The sequence below is a fragment of the Sturnira hondurensis genome, unplaced genomic scaffold, assembly GCF_014824575.4.
Source record: "Sturnira hondurensis isolate 20B ecotype Veracruz unplaced genomic scaffold, ASM1482457v3 Scaffold0014953, whole genome shotgun sequence".
NCBI classification, from domain to species: domain Eukaryota; kingdom Metazoa; phylum Chordata; class Mammalia; order Chiroptera; family Phyllostomidae; genus Sturnira; species Sturnira hondurensis.
Genome location: NW_028087584.1, coordinates 696495 through 718119, shown reverse-complemented (window position 1 = coordinate 718119; position 21625 = coordinate 696495). Strand labels below are relative to the sequence as shown.

The following is a 21625-nucleotide window of genomic DNA, read 5'->3' as shown; positions in this document are numbered from 1 at the left end:
GTTTTGAATTAATGAAATAAAAAATAACATTAACTATTTTTCATATTTGGGATGATAAGATCTGCATGGTACATCTGGATCTGTGGCATGTTCACCTGTATTGATATAATTTGCCTACCCAAAATGTGAACTTCCTTAAAATGTACAGAGCTCTGCTGATAAAAAGAAACTTGTCTTTGTTTTTTTTTAGAATTTACTATCATATCAATAGATGTGGAAAAGCATTCGATAAGGTATAGCACCCATTTATAATAAAAACACTCAGCAAAGTGGGAGTAGAGGGAGCACACCTCAACATAATAAAGGCCATATATGACCCACAGTCAGTATCATATTCAATGGGCAAAAACCTAAAGCTTTCCCTCTGAGATCAGGAACAAGATAAGGATGTCTGCTTTCACCACTTCAATTCAATGTAGTATTGCAAATCCTAGCTACAGTGATAAGAGAAGAAAACAGAAACTAGAAAAAATCTACCATAGCAAGAAGAAAAATAAAATAACTAGGAATACACCTAACCAAGGAGAAAAAAAACCTGTACTCAGAAAACTACACAATGCTGAAGTAAGAAATTAAGGAAGATACAAATAAATAGAAGCATATACTATATTAATGGATTGGAAGTATCCATACTACCCAAAGCAATTTATAGATTCAATGCAATACCTATTAAAGTACCAATGCGTATTTCACAGATATAGAACAAACATTTCAAAAAATTTATATGGAATCATAAACAATCCCAGATAGGCTCAACAATTTTGAGAAAGGAGAACAAAGTAGGAAGGATTACAATACCTGATATCAAACTGTATTATAAGGCCACTGTAATCAAGTCTGGTACTGGCATAAAAATAGACACATAGACCAATGTAACAGAATTGAGAGTCCAGAAAGAAACCCATGTCTCTAGGACCAAATAATATTTGACAAAGGGGGCAGGAGTAAAATTAGCCTTTTCAACAAATGGTGTTAGGAGATTTGGACAGCTACATGCAAAAAAATGAAACTCAACCATCAACTTACACCATACACAAAAATAAACTCAAGGTGGATAAAAGACTTAAATATAAGTCACAACACCATAAAGTCCTAGGGAAAAACATAAGCAGGAAAATATCAGATACCCCCACACAACAATATTTTCACCAATACATGCCATAGAACAAAGGATATAAAGGAAGGAATAAACAAATGTGACTACATCAAACTAAAAAGTTTCTGCATGGCTGAAGAAAACATCAATGAAATGGAAAGGGAACCAACTGTATGGGAAAACATATTTGTCAATGATACCTCAGACAAGGGTTTGATCTCCAAAATATATGAAAAACTCATAGTACTCCACTCCAGAAAGACAAACAATTCAATTAAAAAATGGGCAAAGGACCTGAACAGACACTTCTCCAAAGAGGACATAAAAAGGGCCCATAGACACATGAAAAAATGCTCAACATCACTAGCCAACAGAGAGATGGAAATTAAAACTGCAGTGAGATACCACTTAACACCAGTCAGATGGCCATCATAAACAAATCAACGAACAACACATGCTGGCAAAAAGGGAAGTTGTGGAGAAAATGGAACCCTAGTAAACTGTTGGTGGCAATACGGACTACTGCAGCCACTGTGGTAAATAGTATGGAACTTCCTCAAAAACTAAAGATGGAACTGCCTTTCAGTCTAGTGATTCCACTGCTCGGACTTTACCCTAAGAATCTTAAATCACCCAATAGCAGTGCTATTTACAACAGCCAAGAGCTGGAAACAGCCTAAGTGCCCATCAGTAAATGAGTGGATTAAAAAACTGTGGTACATTTACACAATGGAATACTACTCAGTAGAGAGAAAGGAGCTCCTCCCCTTAGCAACAGCATGGATAGAACTGTAGAGCATTATGCTAAGCGATATAAGATAGATGGTAAAAGACAAATACTATATGATCTCATCAATGAGCAAAATAGAACCAGAGAGTTGAAAATAAAGAACCTAAACAGTGACCAGAGGGAGGGTGACGGGTATAACAGAGGAAAGAAGAGGAAGGGGCAAGCAAAGGAACACAAATAGAGGATTCATAGGTGTGAATAATGGGAAGAACTGACTGTGGAAGTAGGGAGAGGATGGAGTAGGGGTGAGCAATGGTGAAAAAGGCAGTACAACTATAACTGAACAACAATAAATAAATAAAAAATACATAAGTAAAAATCTATCATGATCTTTACCTCACCTTTTTGGCTACTGGTTGAGGTCAGACAAGAGCTGTGCTCTGTTCACAAGTATGTATTTATAACCAGGCAACTGACTTTAACAAAGCTTTAGTTTGAAGATTTCTCTGATTAAATTAAGAATTCCAGATATTACTTAAATGACTAATGGCAGGCACTGTTCACTGAATTACCAAAGCCACTCCTACCCCACACTTTTCCCTCCATCCAACCTCCTCCACATCCACAAATGCATGTCCATTCACATCTTCTATGTAGCACAACAGACACAATTTTGTTCAAGTATCTTGTGGGGAGCTGCGATCTAAGAAAGGTAGGTCTGGGATAGTCTGGACTGAAGGGGTGGGCATAAAACCAATTTTGATTAACGGAACATTAAAGGAAGTCATATGTTTCTGGGAGTTCCAGAACAAGATGCTTGCTTCCCTGAGAAGAAGACTGATAAAACTTTCCACTCCACAGCATCCTGCTTCCTGCCTTTGAACATGTTTGTCTGAAGTCCTATGGACAGACAACCAGCAATCTTGAAGGCAGAGGTCACAGGACTCCCACAGACCTGGCACCTGACGTCATGAGGTTCTGGGCTGATGCCAGTAAAACCTACCTTATGACATTTGGTATGGTGAGGGGAAAATGCCTCTTTTGTGAAGCAGCTAGTGATGGAATGTTGTGTGATTTACAGCTTAAAATACGGTGCTGATCCAAATGGTCTCACTGTGCAGGAACACATTTTTAAAAATCATGCTAAATCAAACTTTTATTTCAAATCCACCTTGACACTCAACTACTCACTGAACTTAAGATTACTAAATTAAATAATAATGCACTAGATTTTGTTCGCCTTAAGCTAATTTGTTATTTGGGAGAATATATAATATTTATTTTAATATTCAGAAAAGTCACTACAAGTTATTATTACTCTTGAAAATGTATGAAAAGAGGCTATGGTCAAGATGATAGAGAAGGTTATGTTGGGAACTGCCCTGCTTGGTTTCAGAAGCTGTAACCCCCATGGCTAAGGCTGAGTGACCTTGGGACCATAAGCCACTAAGGAGACAGAGCTTATCCCCCTGGCAGGGGTGCTGCCTCTGCCCCCTTTACTTCACCCTACCTGGCCCCTAGTGCATGACCAGTTAGCCAATGACAGGTAAGATTTCTCAAGGGAGGGATGACCTAAGACAGGCAAAGTCACAGGGGGCCCTCAAGGAAGGACTTGGAGGGGGCGCTATAGCAAAAGGGGAAGATGAACTCTTACTCCTCGGCTTTGACATAGCCTGAGTCCTCATTCTGTCTGTGAGAAGTCTCCTAATCTCTTGGCTGCCTTACTTCCCCTGCCTGATTTAAGCCTGAAACAATGACAGAGGGAGGCGTAGCCCTGTGCTGGAAAGGGTGGGTTCCCCAGGAGATCAGGTCTAAGAAAGAATACATGAACTTCTATAAAATCTGTTTTGCTAAGAACACTCTCAATTAAATGATAAGGGTCCAAGCAGGAAATGAGTTTGTTTCCCAAAGTTTTATAGCCCCTTAGCTAACTGACCCTGACTCAGAATAAGCCCTGGTAGTTCTTTGTATGTTATCTATTGTTTGATCTTTAATGCCTGATAATGATTGATGAGCTTTACTTGTATTCCTGTGCAAATTGAACCCAATAAACACCCATTGAGGAAAAGGCTCTTGGTCCTTGTCCTTTAAGAGATCAGCCACCTTTCCTCCCCAAGCAGATCACATGTTGGTAGATTTATTCTCATCTGTGGTGGATGAGGGTCTCTGCAGACAAAGCTCCCCTACAAAGATAAGAGTTATACTTGCCTCCTTCCACAATCACATAAAAATTACAACTAATCTGGTGAACAACAATCATTCAGAATGCCTGAAGATTGGTTGAACAGAACTCCTATAACTAAGGATATTGAGAAGAAGCCACATAGAACCTTGGAGGAGGGGTGGAGACACGGAATGGGCTGCTCCAACACTCATGTGTGGTGGATAAAATTTGGAGGGCTAGCTCAGCTGTGGAGGTCCTGCCTAAGGAGTGAGGGTTCCTAGCCACACACAAGGCTCCCTAACCCTGCGTTCCAGTGTTAGGAAGAGAAGTACTCAAGACTTCTGGCTATGAAAACCAGTGGGGATTGTGGCTGAGACAAAGGGCTCCTGGACTCTCAAGTGTTCCTTTTTAACATTCTGCACATGGACTTACCTGCTGACAGATTCACTTACTCTAAGCTCCAGTGGTAGGGCAGAAGCTCAAAAGGCACCAGGGACATACAAGGAGAAACTGAATTTAGCTTTAACACAAGTGTTGGAGGGACAGCTTTCTCCCAGACAGAAGTGCTGGCAGAGGCCATTGTTCATTTGCTGAGTCCTCCCCCTGCATGCAGGTAGCTTATCTGAATCTTCATAAGTATGGCTACCACTGTTTGCCTGCCTTGGTGATTTCTAGAGACTCCACTCACCCAACTAGTAAGCCCACCCAAGCGATTTCCAGGGGCTTTTTCATATATATATATATGGACTGTCTTGGATCATCCTCTGGTCTTTCTTAAAATCCCTCAAAGGTTCACAAACCCCAAACAAGTAGCATCTGGTCTTGATATGCCCCATACCTCTCACTAAGCAATCCCCAGCCAAGCATTAGTGGTAGCTGGCCTCAGTTCACAGCATAGCCTCTCTCAGGCACCTCCAGGCCCAGAACAAGTGGCAACCATTTTCAAATCACCTCATAGCTCATACCAAGTGGCCCTGGGGAACCGTAAAAGCAGCGGCAGACCTTGGCCTAAACCAGAGTTCCTGCCAAGAGGCTCCAGAACAAACACACCAGGTGGCTAGCTATTGACCACACCAGAGCACTACCCAACCAGCACTACCCAAACAGTACATTCAAAGAGCAGACTTGGCAGACCCTAGACCTCTACTGAAGCAAACCTTGCTCCATAGGGTCACCTCCTGCATAACAGCTCCTCCACTGTAGTCAAGGCCAGTTCTCACTACCAATCAGCGAAAGGTGAATGCCTCACAATGATGTGCAAACAGCAATCAAAGCTCAACAACAATAGGAGGATACACACAACCCACCTGGAGCACCCAACTCAGGTGACCAGGATAACTATGCCACTGGGCCCCACAAGACACCTACTACGTAAGGCCGATGTACCAAGACTGAGATATAGTAGTTGTACCTAATTCATAGAAATAAACACAGGGAGGCAGCAAAAATGAGGAGACAAGGAAACATGTCCCAAATAAAAGGACAGAACAAAACTCCAAAAAAAAAAAGAACGTAACAAAATTTATTGGAGGTAAGCAATTTATTAGATACAGAGTTCAAAATACTGATTATAAGGATGCTAGATGACTAAGTGAGAATGTCAACAAACAGACAGGAAACATAAACATGGACACAGAAAACATAAAAAAAATAACCAGACATGAAGAATGCAATAACTAAACTGAAGAATATATTACAGGGAATTAAAAGTAGATTAGATGAAGCAGGGGATTAAATCAGCAATTTGGGAGTAGCAGCTAAAAAATGAATCAGAACAGAAAAAAAAGAATCTTAAAAAATTAGAATAGTTTAAAGGGCATCTAAGACAACTTCAAGTATAACAACATTCACATTACAGGAGTATCAGAAGGTGAAGAGAGAAAAAGGGACTGGAAACTATTTGAAAAGATAATGATGGAAAACTTCCCTAACTCGGTGGAGGAAATACAAGCCCAGGATTTACAGAGTCTCAAACATGATGAACACAAAGAGGCTCACATCAAGACATATCATAATTGAAATGTTAAAGTTTTAAAAAAAAGAAAGAATCTTAAAAGCAGCAAGAGAAAAGTAGTTGGTTATCTACAAGGGAGCTCCCATGAGTGTGAGCTGATTTCTCAACAGAAACTTTGCATGCCAGAAGAGATTGGTATGAAATATTCACAGTGATGAATAGCAAGTACTTACAACCAAGATTACTCTATGCAGCAAAGTGACCATTTAGAGTTGAAAAATAGACAAAGGGCTTCCCAGATAAGAAAATGCTAAAGGAGTTCATCACCACCAAACTATTATTATATGAAATGTTAAAGGAACTCTTTAAGAAAACGAAAAAAGAAAAAATATGAATAATAAAATGGCAATAACTACATATTATTAACAACAACATTAAATGTAAATGAATTAAATGCTCCAAACAAAAGATGTATGGTGGCTGAATAGATAACAAAACAGGACCCTTACATATGCTGTCTGCAAGAGACTCCCTTCAGATTGAAAACCACACATAGACTGAAAGTAAAGGGATGGAAAAAGCTATTTTATGAAAATGGTGACAAACAAACAAAAAGCTGGGGTAGCAATACTTATTATACCAGACAACACCAGACTTTAAAATGAAGGCTACTATAAGAGACAAAGGATCTAGCAATTCCACTTCTGGGTATTTTTTCCAGAGAAATCCAAAACACTAGTTTGAAAAGACATTTGTATCCATATGTTCATTCCAGCATTATTTATAATAGCCAAGCTATGGAAGCAACCTAGGTGTCCATGAATAGATAAATGCATAAAGAAGAAGTGGTACATACATACATATATGTCATACACTGTAATATGACAGAGCCATAAAAAAGAATCAAATCCTGCCATCTACAACAACTTTGACAGACTTAGAGGGTATTACACTAAGTGAAGTAAGTCAGATAGAGAAAGACAAATGCTGTTTAATTTCACTTACATGTCCACTCCAGTACACAAAATACACAAACAATTAGGACTGAAACAGACTCATAGATATAGAGAACATTTCGATGGTTTCCAGATGGGAGGGGGTAGGGAATAAAAAAGGGGAAGAGATTAATAAGTACAAATTAGTGGTTACAAAATAGTCATTGGGATGCAAAGTACAGCATAGGGCCCTGGCTGGTGTGGCCCAGTGGATTTAGTACTGGCCTGTGAACCAAAGGGTCACTGGTTCAATTCCCAGTTAGAGCACATGTCTGGGTTCTAGGCAAGGTCCCCAGTGCAGGGTGCACAAGAGGCAACCACACATTGATGTTTCTCTCCCTCTCTTTCTCCCTCCCTTTCCTCTGTCTAAAAGTAAATAAAAACAAAATGTTTTAAAAAAATAAAGTACAGCATAGGGAATATGGTCAATAATATTGTAAGAACTATGTACGATGCCAGGTAGGTACTAGATTTACCAGGGTAATCAATTTCTAAGTTTTATAAGTGTCTATGTTGTACACCTAAAATTAATATATTATTGTGTGTCAACTGTAGTTGAAAAACAAAAAAATATTTTAAAAAAAGAAATGTACCAAAAAAATAGAGCTCTAATTTTTCATGTGACTACTGTAGCCAGTTTAACAGTATATATTAAAAGTAGCTTGAGTGGGTGGATGATGTTCTGAAGACCCCACAGTAGCACTGGCTTCTCCTTAAGAATAGTGATTAATTTTACAATCTAGTCTTCTATGGCATCTAGAACTTGGTTAGTTAATAATAGTAAAACCTATTTACTTTTAGATAACTTAATATGGTCTAGAAACTGTTCTGGATTTTATATATCTTATCTTATTTAATCCTTGAATATGAAAATATTGCACTTGTCCAAGGCCACAAAGTTAGTAAATGGTAGAACTAAGCCCAAGTTTCCTGACACCAAATCCCCTCTCCTAAAAAGCTGCAGCTCTGGACTGGTTACCTGATTTACAATTTTCCTTCTTAAGGACCTCTGCAGCAGGCCCTGCATGGGCTCGCTGTCCCACTGCAGCTGCACCCAGTGGAAATGCCACTGCACCAGCAAGTCAGAGCTCTGGAGACAGGCCTTTGCAAGGGTGCTCATCAGAAAGCAGTTCTCATGAAAGTAGTAACATTTTGACATTCCATTTCCTAAAATGAGCCATGTTATAGAACAAATGCAAATTAAAATAAGTCAAAGAAAGAAGAACAAGAAACATAGCACGTACTCTGGAGACAGAAAGAATAGAATGATCGCATAGGAGCTTGCCTCTCAGCATGGTCTTGTCTCACCGCAATCATTACCTGTTTGGAAAGTACAGGGGCTTTCTGTGCTGCGATTTTCCAGAGGTGCCAAGAGGTCCCCCAATAACTCCAACAATGAAGATTTTTCCAAATTCTCTAAGATGATGATGATTTTCTTATTAACAGGGGATTGTTTCACTGGGATCAGACAAGCTGTGGTCAGAAATGAAATTAAGTGATTCAAGCTTTTACAACAATCTATATGAATTGGCAAAAATTACAAAGTCTGAGGACATAAAGTGGTAGCAAAGAGTGACAACAAGAATGCTCTTAAATGGTTGAGGGAGTATAGGACTCTGGCAGACAGTTCAGTACTATTTAATACAGTTGAAGATATACACACACAACCATCCAATACTAGTTCCACAACAGATCCCAAACAGAATCAACTGAACTGTCCACCAACAATGCAATGGATAAATAAACAGGAATATATTCAGGCAATGGGTATGAAAGTGAACAAATAACCAGAGCAACAAACACAAAGGATTATCACAATAAAATAAGGCGCAAAATACAAAAAATATGTATAATATTTCACCATATTAAGTTTGAACATGGGCAACATTACACATATAAAGATTAATATATTAATAGTAAAACTATAAATAAAAGCAGAGAAATGATTATCACAAAGGACAGATTAATGGTTACCTGCAGAAGGAAGAGTTTGTGAACCTGTGGGCACATTTTAGAAGCTGGGAATATTATATTACTTGTTCTGATCAGTAGTACATGGTTATTTTATTTTAAATTATTCACTGATTTGTAAATATATAGGTAGCATATATTTTACAGGTGTATTTTTCAAAATAAAAAAGGTCAAACTCCTTGTGTGACCTTTAAATTGCACATATATAATATTCATAAAATTAGGGAGACATGACCTCAGAGAGATAATCAGATCCTTCCTTTCTTTTCAAGTCTCAGAGAGGTGACTGTGATGTGACTAGGGTTTTAGCACAGTGGTAACAGAGGACCAAAATCTCTAGGACTGAGAGTCTTGTTTTAGTGGTCCTGGTCCTCTCAATAAAGATAGGGAGACTGTATTGAATACCAACCTCATATAAGAGAGAAAGTATATGGAAAGTTATTATATGTAGGAAACAAATATGTCAGTGGGCAAAACAAACTTGAAACAGTGCCTCACACCTACCAAGCACTCAAATGTTAATCATGTTGTAGTTAAAATACATATAGTATTTTACTTCTTCTATACTGATGAATTAATAAAAAAAATTAAAGTCACCTTTTAAATTGTTTAGAAGAGTCTAATAGCCCGCAGTCTTAGCCAATTTAACCTTGAGAAAAAGATCAGTTTAAAGTGCTTGAGTAATTTTGTCAAATATTCCACTTTTCTCAAATACTATATACTCCCTTCTTCCTTGTTACTATAAATACAATGCATTCTCACTTTCAAAAGAACTCCTTGAACATTGTACATGAATCTCTTCTGAGACTGAAATAGCTTTTCTGGATGCTATGAAGCTTTAAAAATTAGAAGACTAGAAACACTAACACCTTCCTCTCAATTCAGTTGTATTTTGTGGGGGTCACTACAGTAGTGCCTAGTGTGTGCTGGATCCCTTTCCATGAAGTTATTCAGTAAAAAGTGTTAAACTACTATGAGTCTTGGTGTTCAAATGTTCTCTCAGGAATAATTGATTATGGAAGTATGATAAATCTATAGTTTGTTAAAACAACAATGATAAACTAACAAACCAGTAATAAAAAATAGACCAGTTTGGACAGTTTATGTATATGCATTCCTGTAACTAAGCACTAAAGGTCTCCAGTTTTCTTTGATTTGTGTTAAGTGCCTGGCTAGTTCCTAGGGCCCTAAAGTTTCTGTAGCCAGCCAGAATCTCTCTAGGAACATGTAACTACATTTCAACAAATGTTCACCCAGGGCCCCTTCACTGTGCTACATCATATTGGAGATGACTATTTCTAACTGGGGGATGTGGCATTTTAAACTGGACCTATTATAAGGAATGGCATCCCAATAGGTGGAGAGGTTAGGAGAAGGCTTACTAAGTGTATGAAATGGCATAAGCAGAGAATGGAGGCTGAGCAGGACTCAGTCCTGGAACAGCTGCAGAGTGGCATGACAGTGACCTTCAAGTTGATAGCTCCCTCCAGTAAAGACTGGTTGGGAGCTTGTTGTGGCGCCACACTGGTGCACTGGGATCAAGTAGCCAGAGCTGTGGGCAGCTGCACAGCAGGCTGTGTCCCTCCAGGGCTGCACGGTGCCATCACCTGGGGTCTGTCCCCCAGAGGCTCTGATTTAACTATCTGTGCTGGGCCTGAGCACTGTGTGCAGCCAGGGGTGAGAACAGCTGCTATGATCACAATTCAACTACAAATGAAAAATGGAAGACCCAGAATGTCATGTTGGGAGGGAGAAACTACCAGCTCTGGGAATCAGTGGACCTCTTTAAGCAGGGTTGATAAACAGGATTTGACTCCTGCTTTGAGATCTCACTTTGATGTCAAGAACTCACTGGAAAGGACAGAAACAGGAGAACACCCCTACAGGCTTTTATTGCTGAAGGCAAAAGGCAATGGGCACCTTATCGAGGGCCAAGGCAGAGAATGCAAAGGTATCTTGAGAGATAGTAAGTAAGACTTGGGGGTGGTTATCTTGAGAGGGCTGGGCAGGAAATCTTAGTAACACTGGAGTTCCCACCAGAGAAGAGGTTGTACAGGAAATGGAGGTGAGGCAAATGAGCAAGAGTGTACTTGGGGGTGGGGGGTGAGGTGCTAGCTTATACCTCAGGCCTGATGAGCAAGACAGTCCCTCTGAGATGTCCAGCAGGTAGTGAGATGTGAAGATGGGAGCAGGGAGGGAGGATTCAGGATGCAAATACAATACATGGGTTTGTAGGAAAGAGACAGCAAACTCATTCTTCTGGGTCTACAAACAAGGACTGTATTGCTAATAGCTTAATTAATCCCACTCCTAATGGACAGTTTGTGCCCTAGATGGCGTTACTATTCCTAACATCTAGGTTGGGCTCTGACTTCATCTTTGTCTACCTTGGTCTCCCATGAAGGACCAACAAGGGTCAAACAAATGGATTTCTCTAGTGAAAAGCTTGGTATTCTACACTGCTAACCTAATTTCCTCAATTTTTCAGGAACACTGATTTCTCCATTTAACCATTTAAATTCAATATCCTCAAACAGGTTAGTCCAAAGGCAAATTTTATTTTAGTTGAGAAAGAGCATGTGTCTAATTCAGGTTATTTAATATAATTTCAGGTTTACTATTGTAACCAACCACAGAAGCAGGAAGTCATTACTGTTTCCAGTTTGAAGGGTTCAACAGCCTCTGATCAAGGTTTATGGAGATGAAAGGAGGCCACAGCCCCCACCCACTTTGGAGTTGTAGAGTCCTGGTTTGGTTCCACAAAGGTAACTGTTCGGAATACCTCTGTCTGATGCTACTTCAAGGTCCTATTTATGGAACTTATCTACCCTTTTGTCCTTTTTTCTCCCAACTTTATAAGCTATGTCTGCCCTGCTCCTCTCGTATAGGTTGATAATCTCAATCAGACACCCCCCTTGGCTAGCTCAGGGCTACACTGCAGTTTTGAACAACCTTGTTCTAAAAGTTCTGTACAGTCAGTCCTAGAGCAACACTCATTGGTTTAAAAGTATTTAACATATCACATTTATGGTTAAATTCAAACTCCTTTGTGGCTAATGTAACCACAAGTCTACAATCTTCCCCGTGGGAACAGAAAGCAGCTGTCTTTTACATTGCCTACTTAAAGGAAGACCCTGTAGGGACAAGACTCTGAGAGTCCAGATGAGGAGCAAAGAGTAAGCCCTGGAAGAGCATTCTATGTGTCATGCAGGATCCAGGAAGGTGAGCCCAGTTACATAGATGCTGATGAGCATATTCTCCTCATGTTATTATAGTAATTCCATCTTTATTACTTCTAAAAAGGAAAGTTCTGTCAGGAATTCAAAGTAATATTTTAAAATACTAATCTGTCTAATATTAATACTAATTAATACTAATATTAATTAGTATTAATACTAATACTAATTAGTATTAATACTAATTAATACTAATATTAATACTAAGGATTAATTTTTTCCTTACTGTCATGCGTAACTTAAAAAAATATCTGTCTGGATAACCTAACTCCGTACCTTACAATGAGACAAATTTTGACTCAGTTTTAGTACATGTTCTCACCCTTCTTACTACATAACTTAGACATGGGGCATGGCTGTCTCTCAAAAAGGCAATATGTAAAGGGAGACCTCATTTTAAATGGTTTTAAAATAAACACAGAATAACTCTTGCTAGTGTAAGTGTTATGTTATTCTTTCTGAAGTGTTCTTTTGTTCTATCTTCTTTTCTTCACTGGTACAATTTTTAATCTTCATATAAATTTTAAATTCTTAAAACTCATTATTTAAAATACATTTGCTATTCTTCCTTATATTTTTTTGCTTGTACACTTTATTCTCTGTCCATTGGCTTTCTCCTACAGATTTGTAGAGAGAAACAAATAAGGTTATGTATGTGCTGTGCACAGTGCAAGATAAAATTCAACATTCTAACCTTGGCCCAATCTAAGTAGTTTAAATCTCTTTCATGAGAGAAAATAAAGTTAAAAACCAGGAGGAAACATAGAATGCCTTATGAATAAGTATATTCCCCACTTGTAGTAATGTAATTTGATCAATTTAATTTTTTGTTTAATAACACAAGAAAGTAACTGATAGATAATTGCTATCCTCTCATTATTCTAAAAGCTTCAGTGGAACAGCCTAGGAATACCTTTTTATTCTCTACTCCCTGGTCAGTAGGTAGACAGAGAGTCTTCCTCAGAGAATGAATAAGGTAGACTCTCTTCCTACCTGTTGATCAAAAGAACATCCCTGCACTGTGCTTTCTGAACTACAGAGGTGACACCAAACCACTGACAGATCTGACCCTCTTTTTCCCTTGAGATTCTTCAGCACTCTCCAAAGCATTTGGTGTCCCCATCTACAGGACTTATGGTCTATATGCTCCAGGAGCTCTTCATTGGTCACAGTCAATAGCATTGGGTCCTATTGAGAAAATGATGGTGATGGTGGAGAGAGTTTTAGGAGATAAGGTTAGAGAGCAGCAAGAGCTAGGTCAGACGAAGGCTGTACCATAATGTTCTTGACATAACATTCAGGGAACTCTACATTTTATTCTGGAACCACTGCAGTATAATAGCAGAGAACTATTATGAGCAGTTTTGTCTTCTGGAAGACAAAAGCCTACGGAAGCTCATAGACGGAGGGAAGTCCAGAACAAACAAGAAGGGTTAGTGTTGAGGACTCCTTAGTTTCTGAGCAAGAAATGAGAGTTGGTATGATGAATGCAAAGTAGGAGGTATAAATGAAAGATAGGAAGCAGATTCAACAGAACTAAAGACTGACTAGAGATGGGAAATGAGGCAAACTGAGGAATGGATGATAAAGCTCAGGCAGTTAAGTTGGACAACTGCATTCAAGGTCTTAGCAGATGAACTTCCTGTTTTTGTCTTAGCACTGCTATTTTAAAAAGAAGGAAGATATTTGATGTTTATAAATGACTTATCTTTTACTATCTCCAAATACATAAAAAATCCTTTCATATTTGGAGATGACACACCATTTCCTACATAAGAAAGTAGATTGGAGATTTGGGGGACCTCAGTCTACTGCTTAAATACTTCATTTTTCATGCATTGTACAGCATGGTGACTATGGCCAGTAATGTAATATTGTATATTTGAAAGTTGTTAAGAAAGTAGATCTTAAAAGTTCTCATCACAAGAAAAGTTTTTAAAAATTATGTATGATGATAGATGTTAACTGGACTTACTGTGGTGATCATTTTTTCAATACACACAAATTCTGAATCATTGTGTTGTATATGTGCAATTAGTATGTTACATATTGATTATATTTAAAAAAATAAAATTTAAAATATACTTCATTTTTCAAATTTAATTAACTCTATAGCTCTATGCCCTATCAACTCCTCCCTTATCAACCCCTGCACTCTTTAATCTTATTTTTTACTGCCTTCACTCCATGCAAGTTCTTCTACTTGCTGACACCTGAATATGACTAGTATTTCTTTTTTCTTTTCCTATTCTATTTTCTGTGTAAGATTCACCTGTTTGTTCAACATATAATCACTGTGCAATGTAATGTTAAAAAAAAAGCTACACATTACTAGCCTTCAAAGAGCTCAGTATATAACATGTGTTTGGGCCAACGCAACAGCCCAAATAATATCCTCACTGCCTTGACCTATAGTTAGGTGGGAAACAGGGGTTTAAACAAAGTCTACTGCTGTTCATTAAAAGGAGCTGTCATATTGGGAGGGATGAGAGAGGCCTTCATTTGAGGTGTCTTTAGAGCATTTTAATAGGGATTTTTCTTGTCATAGGTCAAATCTATTTTAATGAGTACTGTGTAATATACTTAGTGTAGTACCTGCCATGTGGGAGTTGTAGTGTATGTTGGGGGTAAGAAGATTGTGTGTTCATTTTATAATTCTAGGTGAAAATTACAGAAAGAACAAACATATGGACAGTAGAAAAAACAAAAAACATGTAAGAAAGAAACACCATATTTTGCAGGAGGATAGGCATCTATTTTTTAAAAACTCAGATATTGTAAAGAAGACATACTAATGGCCAACGGGTACATGAAAACTCAACATTACTAATCTTCAGAGAAGTGTAAATCAAAATCAAAATGAGCTATCTCCTCATGCTTGTCAGAAGAGCTCTATGATCAAAAAGAGAAGAGATAAGTATTAGCAAGGATGTGAACAAAAGGGAACCAATGTATACTGTTGGCAGGAATTTGTGCAGCTACTATGGAAAACAGTGTGGAGAGTCCACAAAAAATTCAAAATATAACTACCATGTGATCCAGCAATTCAGGTATATATCCCAAAAAGATGAAATCAGGATGTTAAAAAATATCTGCTCCCCTATACTCACTGCAGCATCATTTACAATAGGCAAGATAAGGAAACAACTTAAGTGTTAGACAAGAGATGAATAAAGAAAATGTCATCACAGACACACACAATGGAATATTATTTAGCCATAGGAAAGAAGAAAATCCTGCCATTTGTCACAACGTGGATGGACCTTGAGGGCATTATGCTAAGTGAGGTAAATCAGGCAAAGAAAAACAAATACCATATGATATCACATATGTGGAATCTGAAAAAGCCAAACTCATAGAAACAAAGAGAGTAGAATGGTGGTTGGTGGCAACAGGGGGGATCGGGAAAATGGGGAGATGTTTATAAAACAAATAAATTTGGGGGATCTAATATATAGCATGACTATGGTTAACAATCTATTATTATACATATGAAAGTCACTAAAATATGTTCTTACCACAAAAAAGAAATGGTAATTATGTGAGGTGATGATCATAATCGTTTTTCAATGTACAAGTATATCAAATCAACACACTGTGACCAATAATCATATATAATGTTATATCTAGATAAAAAATAAATAAGGGTCAAACAAGCAAATCAGATGAATGAATGTCCTTGGACAGAAGGTCTTGAATTGCATCAACTTAATTCAGTGGGCAATGGAGGAATGTGAGGAGCAGGAACCAACAGAGAACTTTTAATCAGGGACTGGCCTCTGAGGGGCATTCAGAGAGAAGAAGAAACAAGCAGAGCAGCCACTTACAGGAAAGCATACAGGAAATAGGAAAGGGGGGCAGAAAGTAAGGTGGTGCTGATGGCGATGGAGGAAAATGCACACAGAGACCAACTTGGCAGGACATAACTGTGGACTGGCTATGGGACAGGGGTGACAGGTCCATGAGTGAGAGGACCTTGGGGTTCTATGTCAGTCTCCTATTGCTTTAAAAATTGAAATAGCTGACAATACTGAAAGGACAAAACCCTACATTTCACATAAATACCTAAATTTCTGGCTTCTTCCTAAAAGTTAAAAGATCTCAGGACACTGAATCTATACTTCCGCCAGTAACAAGCTGCTGGAGCTGAGAGCTACCTTCAAGGTAAATGGAGACGTGCCTCCTCCTCCCTACAGCCCCATCCAGTCTGGTTCATCTGTTAATGTGGCTTGTTGGCACCTGTGGTCACGTAAGTTTTCAAGCCTGCAAATAAGACCTGAGTTTCTAGTATGAGAGACCAAAAGACTTGTGCCACTAACCAAATTTGAAAATCATTAAGAGTTCTTTATAAGAAGATTTCCCCCATAGATTCAGAAATGTGAGTCATCTCCCTTAGGTCACCTCACGACCTAATTCACTGCTCATCTATGTTCTTAGCTCTCTAGGCTTAAGCGGAATACAGTCTGTAGTTGCTATCTATCTAATAGGGAGAGAAAAAAATATTTTAGCTTCTTACTTTGAGATAAAAAAAGACAAAGCCAAAAAACACGCAGGGCATTTGCTATATGGGGAAACAGAAATTTTGGCACAGGTGTTTTAAGAAGTGGCTAGCAGTGATTCAGGTCGTGTTCAGGAGTCAGATGTTTGGGTTTGAGTCTTCTTCTGTGTCTTAGCTGAAGGACCTTTATGCAAAGTACTTAACCTCTCTCTTCTTTTTTTTTTTTTTTAAAGATTTTATTTCTAGAGAGAAGGGAAGGGAGGAGAAAAGGGGGAGAGAAACATCAATGTGTGGTTGCCTCTCACATGCCCCCAACTGGGGACCTGGCCCACAAGCCAGGCATGTGCCCTGACTGAGAATCGAACTGGCAACTCTTTGATTCATAGGCTGGTACTCAATACACACTAGCCAGGGCCAAAGTACTTAATTTCTTATCACAAGTGTTTCATGTTTATAAATCAGGGTGTTTAGAATAGGTCCTACCAGAATAAGAGCTTAATAAATTTTAGCTATTATTAATAACATCTTCAGAGGAAACAGTTTTCTATAGCTAACATTCACTGCTTTCTGGCCAAAGGCTAGCCTGGGTACTACAGCAACATTCAGATTTCAGCGGGATTTTCCTGTATTCAAGGTGTGCTTCTAGGAATCCTCAGTCCATCCCCAAATCTGCCTCTTAATTTTATTTCTTGAGTTAGGAACTATTGGTCATTTCCTTCTTTCTAAACTTGGTCAACAGCTGCTCCAAGATAGTACACTTGATCACAGCTCCAAAGATGAGAGGCATCCCTCCCTCCAAAAGGGAGATTTGAATTTGGTTTTCAAACCATCCTTCATGTATCTTGCAACTGCCTTCCCTCTTCAGCTGCTCCCCAGGGCTCTCTGTGGCTCTTATCATGTGGAGACTGGGGTCTGCCTCACTTCAGTTTTATGTCATAGTCACTAGTCATGCTACTCTATGCAGAGCTATGCTAATTCCACCTGTGGTGAAATGGTCATGGTCTTAAACTCTGAAACCTAAGATGTACAATTCAAGAAAACACATTTAATCCTGGTTCTTTCACCATGTAATTGTGGCAAGTTATTGATCTTCTCTGTGCCTATTTCCCCACCTTTGAAATGGAGATAATTATACCTCCTTTCATAGTGTTGTCAGAGATTAAATGCATGCAATATGTTTAGCAAAGTGCCAGTCAATACCATACTGAAGGTGGTGTGGAGAAGGTAGTTCAACAATAAAAATTACCATAACCAATCTCTCTCTTATCATCACCATGCAATTCTAAACAGTATCAGTGATGCAATACTCAATCCCACTAGGGTAGACTGCTCCCACCACTTTCTCGTTGGTATACTCTGGTGCCAGTAATACAGTATGTTCACATAGATGACTTATTAAAAAAAGATAAAAAAGAAGAAAATGCAGAATGTAAAATAAGTATAATGATGTATATATTTTTGTAACTGTTGATGTGTAATTTTGTAAATGTTCACCTGAGTTCCCAATTTTCATCCCATAGCTGTTGAATAATTGAAAAGTTGATTTTATTTCCAAGCAACAAGTTTATTGCCTTTAATGGCTTCATTGAAGAGCATGCCTTTGGTTATTACAGTTCAGTTTGCTAAAATGGTCTTACTGCTACTGATGAACAGGTTTACTAGCTGTTCCTTAGAGAAACCAGCATCCACTTCAGCTCTCACTATTTCACAGGAGAATCCTGAAGCCATTTGCTTGTGCTATGATAAGGAAGCACACTGGTTAGTTCTGCACACATTTGAGTTTTCAAAGAAAAGAAGAGGGTATGCAAGTAATCAGTACCTTCATGCAGAGTGCAAGCTGATGTACTATATAGTCCTGGAAGCTTCCTTCTGGGCATGAAAAATGACAGTATGATATTGTTCAACCTATTAATAAACCAAGAAGAGAATTTAGGTGAAAATTCTAAGTTCAGAAGAGAAAAAAAGATGGTACACAAGTGTGAAATTCCCTTTTTGATTGTCCTTAATCTTTCAAAGGATTAAAGTAATATTTTAATTAATTAGCTTAATTCATTGGACATGTCATGTTTTTCACTTTCATGTGAAACACTGGAAATTATATTTATATATTTATATGTATCTTTGTATAGTGTGTATATATTTAAAGCAAGAGATGCTATTTTATGAAAAAGCATACTCCTTGTATTATCTACAGCTGCAGTTCAGTGTATTAGCTGGGAACGGGGTTCCTAGCATATTTTGTCCCTTACTGAAGCTCTATGATTCTTTTTCTTTATTATCACTTGTAGGTGACCTTTAGTTTAAGTTTTTCCAATGCTTACTTTACTTTTCAGTGAATAAAAGAGCAATGAATTTCATTAAGAAAATTTTGAAAAAAAAAGAAACATGAAGCAGAGAAATCACTAAAGTAACCATTATGTTTCCTTATAGCTTTTTTCTTTGCAAAGCTGATCTATTGATATGTTTTTAAGAATACGTGAGTGTTATCTATTTACAGCTGTTGTACATCAGAGTATCTTTGCTTTTTATGTAAAAGATATCTTGATGAATATCAAAATTTTTTTGATAAATGAAGGGTGTCCAAACTGTGGCCTATGAGCCATGTAACTCAGGATGGCTATGAATGCAGCCCAATATAAAGTCATAAATTTACTTAAAATATTGAGGGGGTTTTTTGTGATTACATGTCACGATGTATTTAATGTATAGCCCAAGACAACTGTTCTTCCAGCGTGGCCCAGAGACACAAAAAGGTTGGACACCCCTTACAGTATTCTGTTCTGAATTTAATGTTTCAAAGAAATTTAGGTAGAGACTGATCAGTTTTACTTTGTTAAAAAAATCTCCTACCTGGATGCCTATAGGATTTAAAAAATATTTATCTTCATATATAAGAATATTTCATCTGAGAACATGTAGAGATGTAGCCCTGCTGGGATGGAAAGCCAATGTCCTTCTACGTAGGACATTGAGTGATGTTTGGAGCAAGATGTGGAGGGGATGTCATTTTCCACCTCCATTGTCCCAGAGCTGAGTTACCACTCTTAACCTATATGCTTGGGAGAAGCTTTCTTCTTGGAAAGGTCTTTCAGGAAAGGGTGTGCATGGGTAAAGTGACAACCTAACTGGTACAGGTAGAGGTAGCGCATGTACACAGATTGAGCCACTCAGACTTAGAAAAATGTTGAACATGAAAGGGTCTTTTTTCTCTTTATAATTTGAAATGGGACAATGTAAATTTACACTTGTGTATGTAACCTTTGTGCTGCTGTTGCTCTCTCATACTCTGATGAGGCTATTCCTTTGAAATTATAAGGAAAAGCCACATCTTTGAGGGTGTTTGGGGTGGACTTCTATCAAGACAGTGAATGTGCCCTGGTTTGTCATTATAGGAGAAGGCTTATTCTAGGATACAAAGGGAGAGCTTGAGAGAAAGCCTTCAGCATGAAAGGAAGAGGAAACCCTTTCCTATCTGGGGCCTCCAAGGAGACCAAGACATGCTTAGAAGAACTCCTGGAAAGGAGAAAAATGAGACTTGATTACCAGATGTCAGACCATGAGCTAAACAGAAAGTGGTCCTTTAGGGGACTCCTTATGTTTGTTGTTGGACTTGGGACTAGGTTTTAGGCTCTGAAAGACAACATATCTGGTAGCCATGAGCAGTTTTCTCTGAGTTTGAATACTATTCCGCTACTGCTAACCCTTCAATAGAAAAGGGAGTGGATGGATTCACACTGGGACTAAGGCAGCAACAGGGAAAGTGGTGTGCCTGGAGTACACGTGACAGTGGCTTTAGCTGCCTAAGAAATGTCAGCAGCCTAAAGCCACAGGGTGAACTCAGCAGTGGCTGGTCTGGGCTGTTTTCTACGGTAGGGGGTCTGTGAGCCAAGCAATGTTATACATGCCAGTGAGGAGCAAGACATGGACAGGGACTCCCCACAGACAGGGGAGACAGGACATCCTAGCAAGCTCAGCAGAGGTTCTGTTTCTAGGGAGTGAGGCTATGGAGCCACTAAACTGCAAAGGTAAATTATTACTAAAAATAATTTTTAAAGAATAGTCTCTTCTCATCTATACCTACAAGATGAGGAAGCTTGGAGGATAAATAAATCTTACCTGTAATAAAAAATGTAACCCGGAGTTATCTAGTTGTGGCCTCTCTCTCCAAATTTTACATGAAACATGGTAAATCCTATAGATACGCATAGCCAGACCTTTTTTGGCTTAGACAATTTTTCTCCCATTATGTTTTTGGTAATTTCTCCTTTCCTAGTTCTGTTACTTCTAACCTATCATCCAATGTTAGAGTAGGTAGCTACTCCGATATTATCAAGGAAAGAGGGAGCAAAAAACCAAAACATCTGTCTAAGTAGGTAAATAATCTTGCAGTCACGATGGGGAGGGGGGCAGTAAAAGATATAGTTCCACCAGCTCAACAGGCCTGGGACAAACCACAGGCATCCTGTGAGGAGAGTGAAAGGGTCAGAGGGAATTGTCTATTATTAGCTCCTGTGCAGACCTGTACAGAAGTCACCTTGAAGTGACCTCTTCTCAATTATACCGATTATAATAAATTAGCATTGCATTTTTGATACCTCCCCATTCCCCACTGTAGACAAATCTAGACAATTGTGGGTAGGAGCCAAAGTGATGGAACACTATCCTAAAGAGAACAGGACAGGATTGGATAGCTTAAAAATAAGTCTGCTCTTTTTTAGGGATGGGATAGTTCTAAATAAACGCACTCTTCTCCCAGCCCATGAGAACAAAAGGATCATAATACCAAAGAATCCATGCAGTTGCTTTTTTAGCTTACCTGCTCTCTCTCCCTCTCTGAGTGTGTACTTTTGCTTTAAGGGGCATTTGCTCTTTCAGCCTGCCTACTCTCTCTCTGAGTGTACTTTCACTTTAATAAATCTAGCCACCACTGCTTGAATCCCTCCTCTGTGAGTGTGTCCCTGAATTCTTTCCTATAATACC

General features: G+C 38.6%; 1 protein-coding gene across 1 annotated transcript in view; it reads right to left on the bottom strand.

Moving 5' to 3' along the window:
- Window positions 1-21625, bottom strand: part of CTTNBP2 (cortactin binding protein 2) — a 207229-nt gene that overhangs the window by 37545 nt on the left and 148059 nt on the right. The window contains 5 exon segments of the mRNA XM_037064207.1: window positions 7919-8106; window positions 8260-8412; window positions 18283-18382; window positions 18465-18520; window positions 18523-18550. Of these exon segments, the coding sequence (XP_036920102.1) occupies window positions 7919-8106; window positions 8260-8412; window positions 18283-18382; window positions 18465-18520; window positions 18523-18550 (525 nt within the window).